The sequence below is a fragment of the Myotis daubentonii genome, chromosome 6 (genome assembly GCF_963259705.1).
Source record: "Myotis daubentonii chromosome 6, mMyoDau2.1, whole genome shotgun sequence".
In the NCBI taxonomy this organism is placed as follows: Eukaryota; Metazoa; Chordata; class Mammalia; order Chiroptera; family Vespertilionidae; genus Myotis; species Myotis daubentonii.
Window position 1 is genome coordinate 67,160,564 of NC_081845.1, and position 19,405 is coordinate 67,179,968.

The window sequence follows — 19,405 nt, forward strand, 5'->3', positions numbered from 1 at the left end:
TGGAGGTTACCAGAGGGCAGGGCAGTGGAGGGTAGTAAAGGGTAAAAGGGGATAAATATATGATGATGGAAGATGATTTGACTTTGGGGTGGGGGGCGCATAATGCAATATACAGATCAGGTAGCATAGAAATGTGCACTTGAAACCTATATGATCTTATTATGAACCTATATGAACCAATGTCACCCCAATAGATTTAACAAAAAAGGACAATATTTATCAAACTATTACAAAATCTGAATGGTAGTTTCTGAACCTTCTACCACTTCAGTTACCACTGTGACAGTTTTAGGTTAATAACCACCAGGGCCATGGCCTTCTAGATCATGAGACACAAGAAGGCTTGGTGCTCTCTGAATAATGGCCAATGCTCTAGAGCAGGGGTCCACAGCTTTTTCTGCAAAGGGCCTGACAGTAAATATTTTAGACATTGTGGGCCATACAATCTCTGCCACAATTACTTAATGTTGCTGTATAGCATAAAAGCAGACTTTTTATAATATGCAAACAAATGAATGTGGTTGAGTTCTAGTAAAACAATTAGAAAATCATACAGCAGTTTGTGGCAGCCCCGCCGCAAGGACACAGTGTGGTGAGTCCTGACTTCCAGACTGGTTCTATATACTTACCCTTCCTATCTGATACAACCGTATAAAACAGCCACAAAGTTTAATCAAGTAGCAAATCAACATACCTTTTCCCCAGGAATTCCAGGAGCACCAAATTCACCTTTAACACCAACTGCGCCCTAAAATATAGAAATGCTCATTAGGAGGTTTTTTCAAAGTTGTATTAACTGCTAATCTTGCTGAAGAGAACCTATAACTTCTTAGATGAGTTGCTTTTGCTTGTCCCAAAGTCTGTGCCTTAAGGTCCTTCCTCATATTGTCCATAAGTTATTAATCTATATAGTTTTAATTAATATTCAAACTATTAATAATGAATAAATATCAAAGTGCTAATCAAAACTAAAACTAAGCATTCTCCACACAGGCATATGCAATTTAGTTTTGCCATTTCTTTTCTATTTACCAAAGGTAAGGAATGATTCTATTGTTGTTCCCTCAACTAATACCTGGTGCTGCCAATTCAAGTAAGTCATGAAATTTCAGACTCTAAGGTACTCATATTTGTTACATTTAGTGTTCCTGACCTTCCATTACAGCCTCCAGGAAAAAAAAAACAAATCTTGGTCAATCCAATTCTCAGCTTCCCTGCTCTTCCACCTAAACTAGAAAAAATCTGTTTCAACGAAGCTTTGAGCTGCCTATGTCTGCCTTGATGGCTCTATCACAAATTCGGTCTATTAAATTTTCCTTGAAAGAGTGGAAACAATATAAACTTTTTGAATGAGTCTAACTACAACTAATACTTTGTAGAGATTAAGAAGTATATGAGAATTTTATGAGTATAAAATGCTATTATAACAATAATACTGTATGCTAATTTCAGATTTAAGGCACACAAATAACTGTCAACTTCAAGTTCCTATACATTAGCTGAGATTATATCAGATTGGGTAAAATTGATACAAAAAGAACCTGTCTAATAATCCAATATACAGTGGGGCCTTGACTTACGAGTGTCCCGACTAATGAGTTTTTCGAGATACGAGCCGTCTCTCTCCGCCGATTTTTTGCTTTGAGTTGCGAACTAAAATTCGGGTTATAAGCCAGCTTCAGATACCCCACCGCTAGTTGGCGCAGTGAACGTCGCAGTGAACGTCACAGTGAACGCCACAACATCAGCCCAGCATCACATGTCTCACTCGTTCACTTTTTGATTTGACATACGAGTAATTTGAGTTACGAGCTCTGTCACAGAACGAATTAAACTCGTAAGTCAAGGCCCCACTGTATTCAATGCTGGATTCAAAAGGATAGAGAACTATTCTTTATTGGACAAAACCTTGAAAAGCATAACATTAAATTCTACTTCTGTAAAGTTATTATTAAGGTAAGATAGTCTTTTAAAAATTCTGAACATATTTTCATTCAACTATTTTTACTGGTGTGGTATGGCACAGAACAAGCATATGAGTAGTGTCAGGTTAGAAAGGAAATACAAGGATCACTCGTAATCTCTGGGTTAACAAATTAGACTCTTCAGAATGGAAACTTCCAGGTAGTGAAATTACAGGGTGGAGTAGTAGAAAGTTTTTTACTATAGAGTCAAATAAGTAAACTTAAATAAATTTTAAATTATTTTGATTTTCTGTAAAAGTATATTAGCAAAGCAATCATTTCACAAAGCCTATACTTTGGGTAATTCACTGGATATGTGAAAGATAATACAAAAATGAACTAGAAAATTATTCCCAAAATAGAGCTCAGATCACACCCGCCCTTAGGTTCGGGAACACTGAAATTGAGCTGCTATTTTATAAAACTCTGAGAGAATTTCAGAGTTTTCTCTGAAGTGGGTGAGCATATTAGCAAGGGTCTTAAAGAACTGAGAAAGGAAAGTGGTTGCTAAGTAATTAGGTTGCCAACTATACTTGCTAAGAAAGGGGGATGTGAAGATTCAGAAAATTATAATAATTGAGGCTGAAAAGAATTCATTATTTGAAATAATGTCACCCAGTGTTTAGTCTTGAACAGAGGGCATCGTTAGAATGGTTTGATTAGGTGCCTTGACATAGAATACTGATCATATATAGGTGTTCAAACAAAAGCAGTGTTTGAATTTCAAACCATCCTACTCCATGAAAGAGGGTCATCATCTTTATCAAACATTTAAAAAGCAGTAAATCTATTTAATGTAGCATCACAGCAGGGATGAGAATATAGGCAAATAAAGATAGACATTAAATCATGCCAAAGCATGTGGCTTTCCCCCATATATTTCTGATTTTTCATTAACTGATTGGCAGTATCAACCTAAAATTAGTTAGCTCACTATGTGAAAATAACTTTTGTTTTTTAAAGGAAAAGGTATAGTGGAATAATATTGAATAATTTAACAATCATTTATGATTTATCTAGCTCTTTCTTTGCAAATTGACTCTGTGCTGCCTGGCAGGATCCCTGAGCAATTGGAGCATTGAATTTATAGGTTCTAGAAACAGCTGAGTTATTTAGATTATAGTGCTCATTCATTCATTCAACATATTTTTACCTCTTATTATGCACTGTTCTATGTATGGTGCTCACAGAACTCATATGCTAGTGGGGGGAATAAATAGATGCATAATGATAACATGTCAGGTGGCAATAGAAGTGTTAAGAAAGAAGATAGAGGTGGAAAGAAGGGTGATTTTCACATATAGATGTCAGAATAGGATTTTAAACTGATTTATATATATAGAAATGTCAGATTAGGATTTTAAACTGATCCCTGAGCAAGAGCCTGCATGATGTGAAGAGCACCAAATGGATATCTAGCAGAACATTCCAGGTGTAGGTAAACTGGTGCAGAGACCTGAGAGCAGGAGTGAACAAGAGGAGAGGGTAGGAGACGATTCAGGATGTGAGGAGTGGGGTAGGATGAGTTCTACAAATTATGTGAGACCTTGTAACCCATGGTTAGAGCTTTAGTGTTTATTTGATAGAGATAGGAAGCCATGGGTGGGTTGTGACTCAGGTGGGACAGGACTTACATGATTATGCAAAATAGCTGTCAAACTTATAGTACATGGACATAAATAAAAGCAAAATTTGCTCTTATAAAGCTGCCCCAGATCACAGTAAGGTTTCTCAAAATTTATAATTAAGTAATACATATATCTTGTTATGTCAAGTAATACATCTTGTTATGTCAAGTCACATAACAAACTACATTCAACCTAAAGGGATCATCTCCACCTTCCTTCAACATGTGAACAATTACAATGTAGATAGGAAAGCAGAGAAAACATAGTTGTTGTATATCTATTATGTGCCAGTTTCTGATACTACAAGCTTGTTATATATTTTGTTGTATAAAATAAATCACTGACAAGGTTATTAAGGATCATTTTCAAAGCAAGTAAGAGCTGCATAGGGCAAAATGAGCTAGGATCTTGCCTCGAGAGTGACCTTTCCTCCGCTAGCATATTGATGGTCATGCTGGTCATGCGGTTTAGGCACCCTGACCTTACATATCGCTGGTCATGAAGTTTGGACTCTTCCCTGACTTTTCCTCCCCTGGCATTGTCACTAGGCCTGTAGCTGAAATACAACTGAGGCCTAGACGTTAACTCTAATAGCTTAATGCTTAAGGGTGTGGTCATGCACAGGCTTGTATAGGAGGCTATGAGACTATTGTCTGGCTCCCTTGTTCCTCCTCTAAGGGGATCTACCAAATGACTAGTGACATGCCAGAGAAGTGATCGGCAGTTGCCAGATGTGGGGGGAGGTAATGGGAGAGGTGAGAGAATGGGTGAAGGGAATACATTTATTAAGTTAAGAAAGTTCAGCAGGGACCCATCAGCAGACTAGAGAAGCAAGAATTCAAGTATCTGAAAAGAGAATGTTAAAGAAGGCTAGGGCACAACTGAAACCTGAACTTGCTGGCGTCAGAATTTTATTTACTGTTTATAGGTACAAAGATTTGGGTTTGAATCCAAATACAAATAGAAAAATGAGAAAATTATGTTTTTAAGTCACTTTTGAACAAATCCACTTTCACCCCAACAGTATTGGGTGGTCTTACCGGTTCTCCTTTATCCCCTTTCTGACCAGGTGAGCCTGGTACTCCGGGTAATCCTGCTTCCCCCTGAGCAAAAATGAATTTCTGTGTTATCAAACAATCTGTCACATTGGGCTAAAGATAAGTGGTTTATAAATATTATGCCGACAATAGTAAGATATAAATCCTTGCTCCCTCTGAGCTGATGCTGGGCCCTCCACTGGAATGTCCTCCTTCCCTTGCTCATGAGGCTCACGGCTCTCCCTCATCAGCTCCTCCATGCGGCCTTCCATGGACTTTCTACTACTCCACCCTCCTCTGTGGGGCCCTTGCACCTTATACTTACCTTCTGTGGAGCTTTCTATACAGCTTTAGTCACTACGTGAAATAAAAGATTCCTCTAAACTTACACCTAATCCCGATCCCCACTCCTCCAGCCGTGGGTGAAACAGTAACAGGATGCGTTAAGCCTAAGGGCATGCATTAAGTCACAGTGCTAGGGGACAGCCTCTCTAGGCTCTGCAGCAAGTTTTCCTTTCCTCAGGTATGGGTGGAGAGGAAAACCATAATGAGCCCACTTTTAAGCACAGGCCTCGTGACTGCCATTTACATCCACAAAAGAAGTGAATGTAGGTCCAGGAGCCCAGGCTTTCTGACCACAGGACCATACTGGTGCAAGCAAGACAAATTCTCTGAGTATTTCCCATACAAGTTATGACAGAGGGAGCTATCTATAAGTCAGGGATACTGGATAAGTAGTCTCCATACAACAAAGACATACTGTGTATTTGTGTTGAAGAGCAAGCACTGTGTTTCCTTCAACTGAGAACTCCCAGAATTGAAGCCTGTTCCTGGCACAGGTAAAGTACTCAATACTTGTGTGTTGTACAGGTTGTTCCTCCCTTTGCCTTCCTATTCATTCTAATTCACACCCGGAAAGAAGGTCTGATGGGCTCAGGACCATCCAGATAAAAACCCAGGAAATCCCCAACCCCTTCTCTCTCTCTCTCTCTCTCTCTCTCTCTCTCTCTCTCTCTCTCTCTCTCTCTCTTTATAAACACACACACACACACACACACACACACACACACACATACACACACACACACGTATTCTTATTGATTTCAGAGAAGGGAGAGGGAGAGGTAGAAACACTAATGATGAGAGAGAATCATTGATTGGCTGTCTCCTGCACTCCCCACACTGGGGATCGAGCCTGCAACCCGGGCATGTGCCCTGCCTGACTGGGAATCGAACCATGACCTCCTTGTTCATAGGTGGATGCTCAGCCACTGAGCCATGCTCAGTCTGGTCCAACCCCCTTCTCTTAATCAACCTCCATGGTTCAATGACTTAGGCATTTGATTCAACTAGCACTGAAGGACAAAACACATTCTGTGCACCAGGGCCACATTCAAGGGGCTGGCTCACTGTGTGGAGTGGCTTCTCAGTGGGCATAGACTACTATGAGCATACCTTGTTTGGAATGCACTGGCACTGGTTTGTAAGTTCCTGCTTTGCTGGCAGATATGCAGACACTTTGCTGGCATGAGTGGGTAGTGATATTGATGCAGTACTTCCAATGCCATCCTGCTCTGAGCACTACAATCCAAAAAGAGGCTTTAGGAAATGGGCGAATTTCTAACATTCTGACATTCTAAACACTGGCTCCCACCAACTAGGAATGACTGAGATTACCTGTTAGAACTACCTTCTAATTAACCAAAAGTTGACACTAGGATGTGAAAGTGACTTTGCTCTTTCACTAGTGTGTTTTATTACACTGACAACACACTAGAAATGCATCAAAATGTTGCTTTCGGTGAGACATTTTAAAGCAATTACAGGAGTCTTTATGACAAAGTACAGTAGTAAAAAACATTTACAATAATTGCATTGTTACAATAAAATAATTTACACAAATAACAGCTGTAAATGTGTTTTGGGATCAAAATAAGGACACATATGTCATATATGTAATACCTTAATCAATAAAGAGAGAAAAAACAACAAAACTTAAAACAAAATAATGTAATTCGAACTTTTAAGACATAGTTACTTCAACAAGATGATTGTCAAGGCACGTAAAAGTAGAAAAGAAATTCTTTTTTACACTGTAAGATGCTATATATTTAATTAAAGTATATCTTCTTCGAGTCCATTGTCCTTTAAAGTTATTAAAAATCTCCACTATCACAGACATGTGGTGAATTTTATACTTATTCAGTAGGTTCAGTACATGTAGGACAACATTAAAGACAAATTTGGTTATGAAGCAGTGAATTTTTTTCTCTCTTTCTCAAAAAAAAAAAAATCAATCCAGATGGAGAGACTAAAGAGGATAAACACGTCCTTTTCTCTCAACATCATTTACCAGGCTCCTTCCTCGCCACAGTTTATAACTCCGAATTTGCAATTTAGGGGAAGGAGTTCACACATGACTTTGCATTCTACAAATTAGATATGTATGGAAAATATTGTCAGGATACAAAACTAAAAGATTGTCAATGGTTCTTTATTGTGGTATGATCATGGTTGATATTACTTTCGACTTTGAATTTGGCTATATTTGCCAAGTTTTTAATAATAAACATGCATAACTTTTAAAACAAAAACAAATTATTTTGAAAACTGGGTAGTACTCTAATGCTTGTGATAACAATACAAAATATAAGTAAAATAGCACCCAGAAACACTGGGACTCATTTCCTGTCTCCCCACTTGTGCTATCTCATTGACTCTTTCCAGAGATAATGATTAGCTATTTAGTTATCTTAATGTTTCTGAGTCCATAAGTATAAAAATCACATTAAAATGAAACACAATTATCACCAAAACAGTCCACATAGCACATATGATCTGACACAATTTCTTAGCCAGTTCCTGCCCCATAGGTTCCTAGTCAGGTAACCAAGACCCAGTTAGAGGTCACAATTTTGTTCTGATTCACTATATTAAATTGGGGATTTAAATGACTTTAAAAGTATGTCTCAGCCTTCACTATAAAACTGTCCACACTCTCCAAAAAGTGCCTAAAGAAAACATAAAATGTACAAGGACCTCTTCCCTTGTAAAACTTATGGTTTTGATTTGACACATATTTAATTAATTGGCCCTCAAAATTTGAATCACATTTCTCATTTATTTTCAGCAAATGTTCCTGATTTCCTCCTTCTGCTATTTGTTCTTCATTTTATGTCTGCAGTTATGAAACTGGACTGCTTCAGATACAGAAAATTGAATCAATAGAAGCAAAGAAGAATGTCCATAGATTATTTTGAATAAATTTCACCTTTGAAATATGCTATAAAATATTAATAATAAAAAGCATGCCTGATTTGAAATTCCAGAACAAAATATTTTTAAGCAAGTACATTAAAATTTTTTAAATTCAACACATTAAAAGCACACACAAAATAACAGCTGATGTAAGAATTATAGCAGATGCACTTAAATGGCTTTTATATAATTATTTATTTATCTTACAAACTATGCATTCCCATTTGTAAAATGTAGGTTGTTCTATCTTGTTAATCATTAACAGAAGGCTGATGTCCCTCTAAATAATTATCAGCAGAAAAATAAGTGGTTTTTTTGTTATTTGTTCCATAGTTAGAGATGAATTTTTATCTTATTTTATACTCTTTAAAACGAACTCCTAAGTGGTCATTTTAAAACATGATTAAAGTTATTTTTCATAATTTGTGAGGTCTCCACACCTATACTTGCTTAAAGAGTTTTCTCATAATTTGAGTTGGAAATGTCTATTATGTGAAAACACAGAGTAGTAACTTTTGGTCAAGAATATATTTGGGCCCAGCTGGTGTTGCTCAGTGGTTGAGGATCAACCAATGAACCAGAAGGTCACGGTTCCATCCCCGGTCAGGGTACATGCCTATGCCAGATTTCCAGTGGGGAGTCTGCAGGAAGCAATTGATCAATGATTCTCTCTCATCAATGATGTTTCTATCATTCCCATCCCCTTCCTCTCTGAAATCAACAAAAATATATTTAAATATATATTTGGATATATCAAAACATTATTATGTTACTTTTCAACAACAGAAAATTATTATATTAAGAGCTCTTCACAAAAGGATGATTATTTTTTAAAACTTTTGGAGAATTACCATCTTCAAGATTTAAATGTGTGACTCCAGGAAGTCTAGGTATTTCAAGGCTGTAGACTGGCATTCTAAATTATCTTTTTAGATATTTATAGAAAGACATTTGGCTGGCTTTCATTTTACTAGGAATAAAAGCCATAAGCTGGGTTGGAGATATGATTTATAAAACCAAGTTACATAAGCAAAACATAAATGTTTAAAAGACTTATCTATGCTTTGAATCAGCTGGTCACATTGTTATTCTATTATCCATAGTGAGTGATAAGTTAAAAATAGTTTTTTGCATTATTAAACTATTGATAAAAATTATCACATAATTTTTTTGGTAAGTGTAGAACTTCTGGGAAATCTGAGATACAAAAAAAAACATCTTCACCCCTGTAACTGGAGAATGATCATGCTACTGTTATAGTCTTTCACTTACGTTGAATCCAAAGTGAGGATACATAATTCTCAAAGTTCAGAACGAAACACTGGGATTAAAATATCCAACAGAACTATGGGAGAGTTCTAAGATGGGTTTCTTACTTGGAACACATTACTCACCTGGCTTCAACAGAAGCTATTAGGTGCTGCCCTACTTTTGGGCTCTATAGACTAGACAACTGGCATTCTACCATCTTCACATGCCAAGAAAATTAACTTACCTTAGTATCTGATATTTCGCAACAAGTTTCTCTAGCTATGATATTTGAGTCACAGTAGATTTTAAGTTGGTGAAGTTCAATCTATTAAAAAAATAGTAAAAGATATATCATTAATTTTTTAGAACATTACATTTAGGCATTAAGAACTATGGTAATTTAACTGATAAGAAATAAAGAAGCTAATACAAATAAATTACCAGTAGATATTTTTTAATATTTTTATTAATGTAGGATCATGGTTTTATGGGCCATCTGAGAAACAGATTCAGTTATTGAGATGAGTCTATATATAATGGAAATCAAGGAATGAAAGCAATTGCAAACCTCAGCTAGTTGTTTAAACAATACAAAAGAAGTATTTAAAGAGAGGCATTGCTATTCACTACAATACAGTATATGCCCACAAAATGAAGACTATATCAAAATAAATATTCTGAAAAACAATAAAATCAAAAGTCTGAGCAGATGTTGGAAAAAGTTTTATCTATAGTTCCAGACCTATTTGAGAAATGGAAAAAGATGGTCACTTCCCAATAAGAAAAAAATGTATTTTGTTTTTATTTTTCGTGGATTCTGTCTAATACCTATGGACGTTATATTAAATTGGCACAGCCTTGAGCAGGATGCACAGTTTTTACAAAAATAATTGATTCCTTCTATTTGCTCAGCAGATTCATGTTTTCTGGCATTTGGACATGAAATTAAAGTAGTTCTAGGAAAATACAATCATGCCTTTAAATGCAAGATCAAACAACCACATAAGAGCAAGCAAACAGTACAGACTATTAATAAAATTTCAATATGAGAGATGCTTAAATAGGCTATTTTAAATTACTTTGTGGTTTAAAGTTTAATAATATAATTAATAATTAATCATTGATGACTAGACATATAAAATAGGTCAGAAACAATCTCATGCCTCCACTCCTCCTCCCTGCCTCTTTCTCTGTCTCCCAAAATAACAGAGCTAGATTATGCTTTACTTTGAGGTCAATAAGTACTTTCTACAGAAAGACCCAACTGTAATATTATAATAATTAATCCTATGATAATAGAAAGCAGGCATCTGCAGTTCTAAATCCTACCCCAACACAAAAAAAGTGAAAATAAAAAAAGAGGAAAAACACTATAACTGACAGTCTACACTGAGATAAACAAAATCAATTCAGCTCATAGGAAGCATTTAAGAACTCCAGACATCTTGTGAATTCATGAGCTGCCTAAGATTTGCAACCAATGCAAAATTATGAGATTTAATTTCTTTTCTACAACTTTTTCCAAGGTTACTGAAGTTACATTTTATTTATAAAGTTTAAATACACTGTTTTACATAGTCTAATGAAATACCAGGCAGCAACATATCCATTATGTCAAATGAAGAAGTGGGACAACAATTAATTTTCTTAACTAAACCTTATTTATCATCATTTTTATCAAAATAGTCAATAAATATTGAAATTCTATTATGTACAACTACAGTGCTAAGCCTTCCATATGAATTATTTTACTTAACTGAAGATAGATAATCAATTTTTATTAAACCTAATCAAGTACCCATGATACTGAAATTACAATCAAGCCAAGTTTAATCGTGCTTTTGTTATTCATGAGTTACTTTAGAGTCCTTCATTGACACAGTGCTTTAGAATGAGAATGTTTAGGTTATGTCTTTTACTGACCTTATCACACAGGATTTGTTAGGTTAAAAAAAATCCTTTCTACCAGTATTGTCACCTATCTCTTTCTCATAAAAGCACACAAGTAGCATATGTAAAATAAAACCCAATCATTAGAATTTTTTCAATAATATACATTCTGAATAAATAAAACATTTTCAATTACAACAGATCTTATGAATCATAGAACTTGTAAGAAGATAATAAAAAATTAGGCCACTTAAAGTTTTAGCAGTTTATCTGTTATTTAGTATTAAAAGCTACATCATTGTGATATGCCTTTCATTTTATCCTTAAATGAACTGATTCCATATTGAACTATTAAACTACTATATAACACTATACTTTTCACATTATGTGTTTTTATAAGGATACACCTGATATTCTTCAGCCTCAGATTATGGTTGAATTTTTTCCATGGGTGAGAAGTTAATGACAGGACAGACACTCAACTTTCAGAGGGTGAGCTCTGAGCCTGGCCCCCCACTCTTGCAATAACTTGTTCCTCCCTTATTGCTGTTTCTCTCTGGAGATTATGATTTTCTCTCAGTGTACTCTCCGGAACCAGAGTCCACTTTGCTCTCACTAGTCCTATATGGACCAGGTTCCAGTCCCTAACTCTGGTACATGCAGCAGGTACTACTACCATTCCCTACTTCTGCTGCTAGAATTCCCTGAAGCTGACTTCCAATTTACCTGCATTCCATGTATTGCTGGGAGTCACATCTCTGTTGTTCTAGCAGCTGATCTCCAATTCCTCTCTTTGGAGAGACCTTTCTGAAAGCTCTGTTGTTATTTCAAGTAATACTGTTATCATTTAGTGACACAGACTTTAATCCTTCCATTAGCCTTCAAGAACTTTGAGGGCAGGAATGGAAGATATTATCCTTCTACTTACTTTCTTATTCTAGGGTTGAATGCCATGTCTGGCCCTGAGTAATGAATTTACGGAGAGTCAATCGCATATTAGGCACTACAATATATACTCTACACAATAACAAGTAATTATATCTATTGACACTCTTATAATTGAGGATACTGAGACTCAGATAAATTAACAGCTAACAAGATAAATTAGCAGATCATACAGTTAAGTAGATGAGATGGGATTTACGACCACAACTGTCTGATCCCCAAGCTAACGCACTATCCATGATGCCATGATATCTTGTCCCTAGATGGTCTTCTGCTCTGCCTATTTTGCTGATCATCGTTGAACCCCCGTTATGGCATTCTCACTGAGTTTTTCACTATCTCTAAGAGAAGACAGTTTAAAAATAATATGTCACTGAAAAAATGTGTGGCCCTGGCCGTTTTGGCTCAGTGGATAGAGCGTCGGCCTATGGACTAAAGGGTCCTGGGTTCGATTCCGGTCGGGGGCACATGCCCGGGTTGTGGGCTCGATCCCCAGCAGTGGGCGTACAGGAAGCAGCCAATTGATGATTCTCTCTCATCACTGATGTTTCTCTCTCTTCCACTTCCTTCCTCCCTGAAATCAATAAAAATATATTTTTTAAAAAAGAAAAAATGTATGTGTGTGTGTGTGTGTGTGTGTAAAATTAGCTGGCCAAATATATATCTGAGAAGAATTATACTTTTGAAATAAAATTGAACTGTTCAGTGCTTTGGGTTAACAGCAATATCAATTCCTATTGGTGACCTGCATTCCGATTATTTTTATATGGTTCTATGATTTCCCATGATCCTACTCATAAGAAAATGTAAATTCATCAGTCAGATATATCTCACTTTGTAAAGATTATAGACCTACTTCTATATAGAAGTCAATTATAAATCTTTATCATCTGAATATCAAATGTAATTTTTAAAGGAACTTTTCATCTGAGAGTGTTTTGGTATCTAACTGTTCTCATCAAAATGACCTACTGATATAATTGGTGGCTATGTTTTAGTCCACTGAAACCCTGAAAAATCATTATTAGCTCATGAAAAATAGTCTGCAATACAAAGAAGTTGCTATTCTGAGGATGAAAAAATAGTCTATTGTACTTGATAATCTGGAACCATTTAAAGTTCATCTTTTTCCAGTCCTTTCTATTCAAAACATATAAGCCTAGACACCAGGCTTCCTTTTTGTACTATATTTTCACTTTTACTAAAATTCAATTTTAGCAACCTTATATTTTAAGGCATGCCCTAATTCTTTTAAATTCACAGACTGAAAAAAAATGGGTGAAAGAAAAATGGGTGAAAATACACAGAAGATACTATATGTGAAAATATAGTACATAGCTAACCTCATATCTGATGGAAAATTAATTTCAACAGTGTTAAGAAGGCCATATCCTACATAGTAATTAAAGAAATAAGTTTTAAATAAGATATTTTGTTTTGATTTAGAAATTTGACTACTTCTCCTTTACAATCAACATCACAACTCACGTCCACAGGCTTGCCATCTGAAGCTCGTGCGGTGATAACAGTCCTTCCTTGAATGTCCACAGCATCCTTTTCATCGGTGTGCCGGCTTGCAATTAAATTACAATCCATATACAGTGAAACTCCCCGGGATTGTATACCAATGCCAAGTTTATGCCACTGACGATCAAACAAAGAACGGAGTTCTCGATTTTTAAACATGTAGTTCAACACTTCTCCCTCAGCAGCACGGAACATAAATTCCACCACCTTCTTTCCACCATCAACTACTATAGAAACCTGCAAAAATGCAAATTATCTTTAAATATTTTAAAATCAGTGTTTGAAATTATTAAAGCACACAAATAAAAACTCGGCATGCATGTTAGTATAACTGAGGTACTTAGGAAAATGTCTCAGATAACACCTGTGTCCTCCAGACTGGTTAACATAAAAGAACAGCAAAATATCCAGCTAAATAATGGTTTAAATATGCAGTATTCTGGTGAATGTAATATGCTCCTTTCTAAACAGAACACCTAGGAGCATGTGTGTGTGTGTGTGTGTGTGTGTGTGTGTGTTTCTGTATGATTCATTCAAGAATTAAATGCTACTAATTCAATAAGAATAAGAATATGATCACTTTGATACCACTGTAATTAACCTAGTTATTAATAACAGAAAAGGAGCAAAGAGAAGGCCAGGTATTATAGGCATGTCATTTAGACAGCTTCACCAGGAAACTGCAACTTCACACTACCTAGAGGACCAACAAAGGGGAGATAGACACATAAATGTGGGAGTGACATAGGGAAGATACCTGAGAACAATGGTCATTGGCCAAAATGGGCATGGCCACTGCAAGGGCAAGAAATTGGGATATTTAACCCCCTGAACCAAAGAATTCACTCCCTTGGTTCCTCTTGCTGCTCTTGGCACTCTTGGGACTTGTGTGACTCTGGGCTTGTGGCACTCTCCTGCATTCGCCCACATGACCCAGGGCCATGGGGGCCCCACACAGATGGACTAATGGACTGAAACCAGCCTGCTACTGAACTGGACCTGGCTCGAACATGGAAAGGAAACTTTGGACACTGGCTCTGATTTTAGCTTTACGGAAGGGGTGTAATTCTGTGGAAATAAAGCTTTCTACCATATCTCATCCTCCCATGGGGGCCTCCGGAATGCTTATTCCAGCAGTACCCCAAGAACCCCATTTCCACCGATGACAACTTCTTGTAGCTTGGAAACTGGAATCAACTTCTTCAACCTTAGATGATTCACATGGTGCAGAGAAAATGAATTTTCATAGAGGACAGACTCTTTCAGTTTGGTTCATCTTTTTATCATAAAATTATGACTGTATTAATGTATTAAAAGACCATTCCAATGAATGTGTATAGAAACAATCACAGATGTATGGTGCCAACAAGTAATAGTAATGCTCATCTCCCCTCACTGGTGCACCCACAAGCCATCCCTTTGACAAGTATTCCTAGATTCTTGTTCTCCCCATCCCCCATTTTGGGCAGCTGTCCTTCTATAGTCTCCACCTAACTGAGCTTACCTCTATCACTGCACTTGTCACATTGTATTATGCTCTAGTATGCTGTTTTCCTAGATGACATCCCCTTAGGCCATATGCTCCTGAGAGAAGGAATTACACTTTTCAAATCTCTTATCTTTGTCACTAACTAGCATAGAGCATGTGTTCAATAAATTTTTACTGAGGCCATCAAAACTAATATCTCCCCTCTTAGTTCACTAAAGATTTTCAGACGAAACAAGGAACAGCTTTTAAAAATAATACATAATATCAGAAATAATCACAGATAAGTTATCAGTGAAGTGGACTTAGTGTCAATGAAGCAATTGTGAAGGAAGGGAAGTTTGAGTGTCTTTAGACAAAATATGAATCTAAAAGAAAATAGGAAAAATAATATTGTCTCACCTATCAGACTCCTATATTACAGATTTCGGCAAGATCATGCTCACCGTGAGCGTACCTGAATTTCTCTGTTGATGATTCCTCTAAAAGACAGACTATCGGGATGCTCCCGGTTTGTACACACAGTGCCAAGACTCACTCCATGGTTCCTTACCTGTGGCATGTTCTGCTGGTTTAAAACCTGCCATAGAAACCACCGTTCCTTCTTAGTGCTTCTTCGTACCCGAAACATGGCTGCTATGGCATACTCCTCAGGAAGGCCTTTGGGAAATATCTTACTGTGGGAGGAAAAAAGAAGGATTGTGGGAAAACGAAGAAGGCAAGGAAAGAAAATCTAGGTATGAAGTTCTACATAACACAATATCTTGGCCATATTTTTCTCCATAAATGTAGGATTCATTGTGCATTTTTATAGGAATCTACTTAGCAGATGTATGTAATTGTAATTTTTGTTCTTTCCCTTTTTTATCTCTTCTGGTGTGATGCAGTGATAGCTTGGCGTATATAAAAGCAAGCACGCAGGCCACGGTCCTACATTATGATACGGCCTTACTCAGCAAGATGTTCCAACAGAGGAGATGCTCAGAACTCGCTGCAGTTTGGCAAACAGTAGAGATTTATAGAGGGATAAACAGTACCTCTCGGTTCTGTCAATTTAGAGAAGTGCAAAGCATTTCAAAGAACACTGCTAACAATTAAATGTATGTTTTCCAAAGAATAAGCTTAATCATATTAAACTCCTGCAAATAAGTTCCTAATACTGACTTCTTAGTATCAATTTAAGACTGAAACACACACACACACACACACACACACACACACACACACACACACACACAACGAAAACAAAGAGGTTTTAGCTTACTTTTCATTCCTAAGGAAAATGAAATAAGCAGATTCTGACTAGGTAGCAGAGAAAAGCCGAAATCCAACTATCCTTCTGACTTATCTTATTTCACTAGTCTCCCTGGACTCATGAAGAAACTCAGGGGGAAAAAATAATAATGAATATGCCTCATATCTAGACCTTCATGGGAAAAATAAGGAGAAACACATTCCTCCAAGCCGAGTTTTAAATTTATCTGTATTGTATGTAAAAACTCTGCAAGGCAGGAATTTTGCTTCTCTTTTAAAAAATCATGAGGAATAGTAGGTAAGAATTCTCTTAAGGACTACCATAGCCAGAAGCTGTTTACACAAATAAAACACCATGCACTGAGATGCCACTTTGAATATTACACTAGGGTCTACTAAAACTGCCAGCTAACTACTGAAACTGACAACCAAACTGTCATGGAGAATTCCTGACTTTTGGTTTTACTTTTTGCGTTAAAGACAAAGTCACATGTAGTTGGGCAATCAAGAAAATAATATGAAAAAGCTGTGCTGGCCTGAAGTTCTTATTTACTTACTGGGTTTTACACATGCACACATTTATTGACATATACATAGTATTCCAAAAATGTATACACACTTTAACAGCTGATAGCTTTATTTTGAAAATGAAATGTATTTTAATAAACACTGCCTTTATAATTATTCAAAGTGAGTATATACATTTTGGGGAAAATACATACATATATATGTATATATATGTATATATATATACATATATATATATATATATATATCCATGTATATACTATGCATGTATTCTTTAGTTTTATCATCCTCTTTGAAGATATACTAAAAAGAGAGAGAGAGAAAAAGAGGTAACCAATTTTATTGCATCTACATTATTATATCCCCTCTTAAGTGAAAAATTGACTAACAAATTATTGGTTTTCCATTGCATCAAAATAAAAGCAAGCTTCTAAAATTGTTTTTTCTCTGAATAGACACCAGTATTAAACTAAATTTTATAATGATCATTACTGTTCTGGTTAAGTAATATTGTTCATTAAAAATCAAACAAAACCAGGCAAAGTGGAAGTGAGAGGTGAAACCAAAACATAAACTTTCAAGTGGAAATTTTGAACAAGTTGCATCAAAACTCTTTTAAAAAGAAAATCTCAACCCATACAGCAGGTCCCCCAACCAACACTACCTGCAATAATAACTTGTGTCTCCACCTTGCTTCCAAGTCCTGCCTCCTGTATTCCACTCTCCACCTTGATGCTCTTAGGATCATATCTTTATCTCAACTTTTATAAAATTTGACATACTGTTTCCTGGACTTTTTCTTCCATTCATTATATTGAGCACATCTTTCAATATGGGTTGTACATTACTAAGAAAAAAAATTTGTAAGTTTTTAAATTTTCTCCATATCATTTTCTCTTATCCCTCATTCAGGAGCTCTTCTTTTAGACAATTATTTAACATCTATATTAATGACCTAATTTTCTTACTCTTTCTCTTATGTTTTTCCATCTCCTTATTTATTTTACTTTTTGGCTACTTCCCAATTCAACATTAATTTTTGTTATTCCCCCCTCCAAAAAATTATCTTTTGTTCTCTTTTGCAAACTATCCTGATTTCAGTATTTCAAATCTCTGACATTATCAATTTGGTGGGCTTCTACCTGTTTTTCTCTGCATCCTTGAATGTCTCCATTTCATCCAAGTTAGTTTTTCCTATTTAATAGTCTGGCTCTCTCTTCCATGTTGGAAGTTATACTCTAATCCCTGATGATTCACTGTAGTCCATGTATATTTAAGAATAAAACACTGAGCCGTAACCGGTTTGGCTCAGTGGATAGAACATCAGCCTGCAGACTCAAGGGTCCCAGGTTCGATTCTGGTCAAGGGCATGTACCTTGGTTGTGGGCACATCCTCAGTAGGAGGTGTGCAGGAGGCAGATGATCGATGTTTCTCTCCCATCGATGTTTCTAACTCTCTATCTCTCTCCCTTCCTCTCTGTAAAAAATCAATAAAATATATTTTAAAATAAAAGAATAAAACACTGAAAGTTCACAAAGTTTATGCATGCTGACACAGTGTATCAATGAACCAGCCTTACTGCGAAGCATGACCAACTGATGGATATCATCGAGAATCCCTCAAGTGTTAATGTAGGAAGATTATGTCTGTAGGAACATGCAGTTTCTCTATAGAGTCCTGGTATTTCCAAGGTTGATGCTTGACCACTGAGCAACACCGGCCTGGCGAGAAATAAATTTTTGTTGCTTAAGCTATCCAGTCTATGGTACCTTGTGAATCCCAAGCTGATTAAGACAATTAGTGTAGCCACTCAAGATTTCTCAATTTCAGCTTTCATGATATATCTTTTTCCCTCTATGCTTTTTTATTGATATAAAATGTACTCATTTTAAGTGTGGAATACAGAAATGTCAAGGAACTTTGAAGAAACTTTTAGTAATTTGAACCATATATCTCTATTCTTAGTGAAAAATAAAAATGCCCCCGATGGAATACTATGCTGCTCTAAAAAGGAAGGAACTCTTACCATTTGGAACAGCATGGATGGAACTGGAGAGCATTATGCTAAGTGAAATAAGCCAGTCAATGAAGGAAAAATACCACATGATCTCATTCATTCATGGATAATAGAGACCATTATAAACATTTGAACAATAATAGATACAGAGGCAGAGCTGCCTCAAACAGATTGTCAAACTGCAGTGGGAAGGCCAGGGAGGGTTGGGGGGCAGGAGGGAGGGGGGTAAGAGATCAACCAAAGGACTTGTATGCATGCATATAAGCATAACCAATGGACATAAGACACTAGGGGATAGGGGAGGCTAGGGGACTGTCTAGGGCGGGGGGGGGGGGAAATGGACACATATGTAATACCCTTTGTAATACTTTAAGCAATTAAAAATAAATAAATAAATAAATAAATAAATAAATAAATAAATAAATAAAAAGAAAATGCCCCATAAGAGGTTTTATGTGTAGTAAACCAGGTCTTGAAATGGTCTATATTGAAAGACCCTAACACATATCTTGTTTGGACAGCATGTAGATGTACTGTGCATTCTTTTTTATCTGTTCTGAAAATCTTTGCTTTTTTATTTAAGTGTTGAATATTTACCTATAATAATAAAAGCGTAATA

At 36.2% G+C, this 19,405-nt stretch overlaps 1 protein-coding gene across 1 annotated transcript in view; it reads right to left on the bottom strand.

Annotated features, from left to right (window-relative positions):
- COL19A1 (collagen type XIX alpha 1 chain) overlaps positions 1 to 19,405 on the bottom strand; it is a 287,102-nt gene that overhangs the window by 235,232 nt on the left and 32,465 nt on the right. The window contains exons 4-8 of the mRNA XM_059699635.1: positions 15,540 to 15,663; positions 13,462 to 13,737; positions 9,383 to 9,463; positions 6,085 to 6,210; positions 4,633 to 4,695 (exon numbers count right to left, since the gene is read on the bottom strand). Of these exons, the coding sequence (XP_059555618.1) occupies positions 4,633 to 4,695; positions 6,085 to 6,210; positions 9,383 to 9,463; positions 13,462 to 13,737; positions 15,540 to 15,663 (670 nt within the window). The remainder of the gene's footprint in view (positions 1 to 4,632; positions 4,696 to 6,084; positions 6,211 to 9,382; positions 9,464 to 13,461; positions 13,738 to 15,539; positions 15,664 to 19,405) is intronic.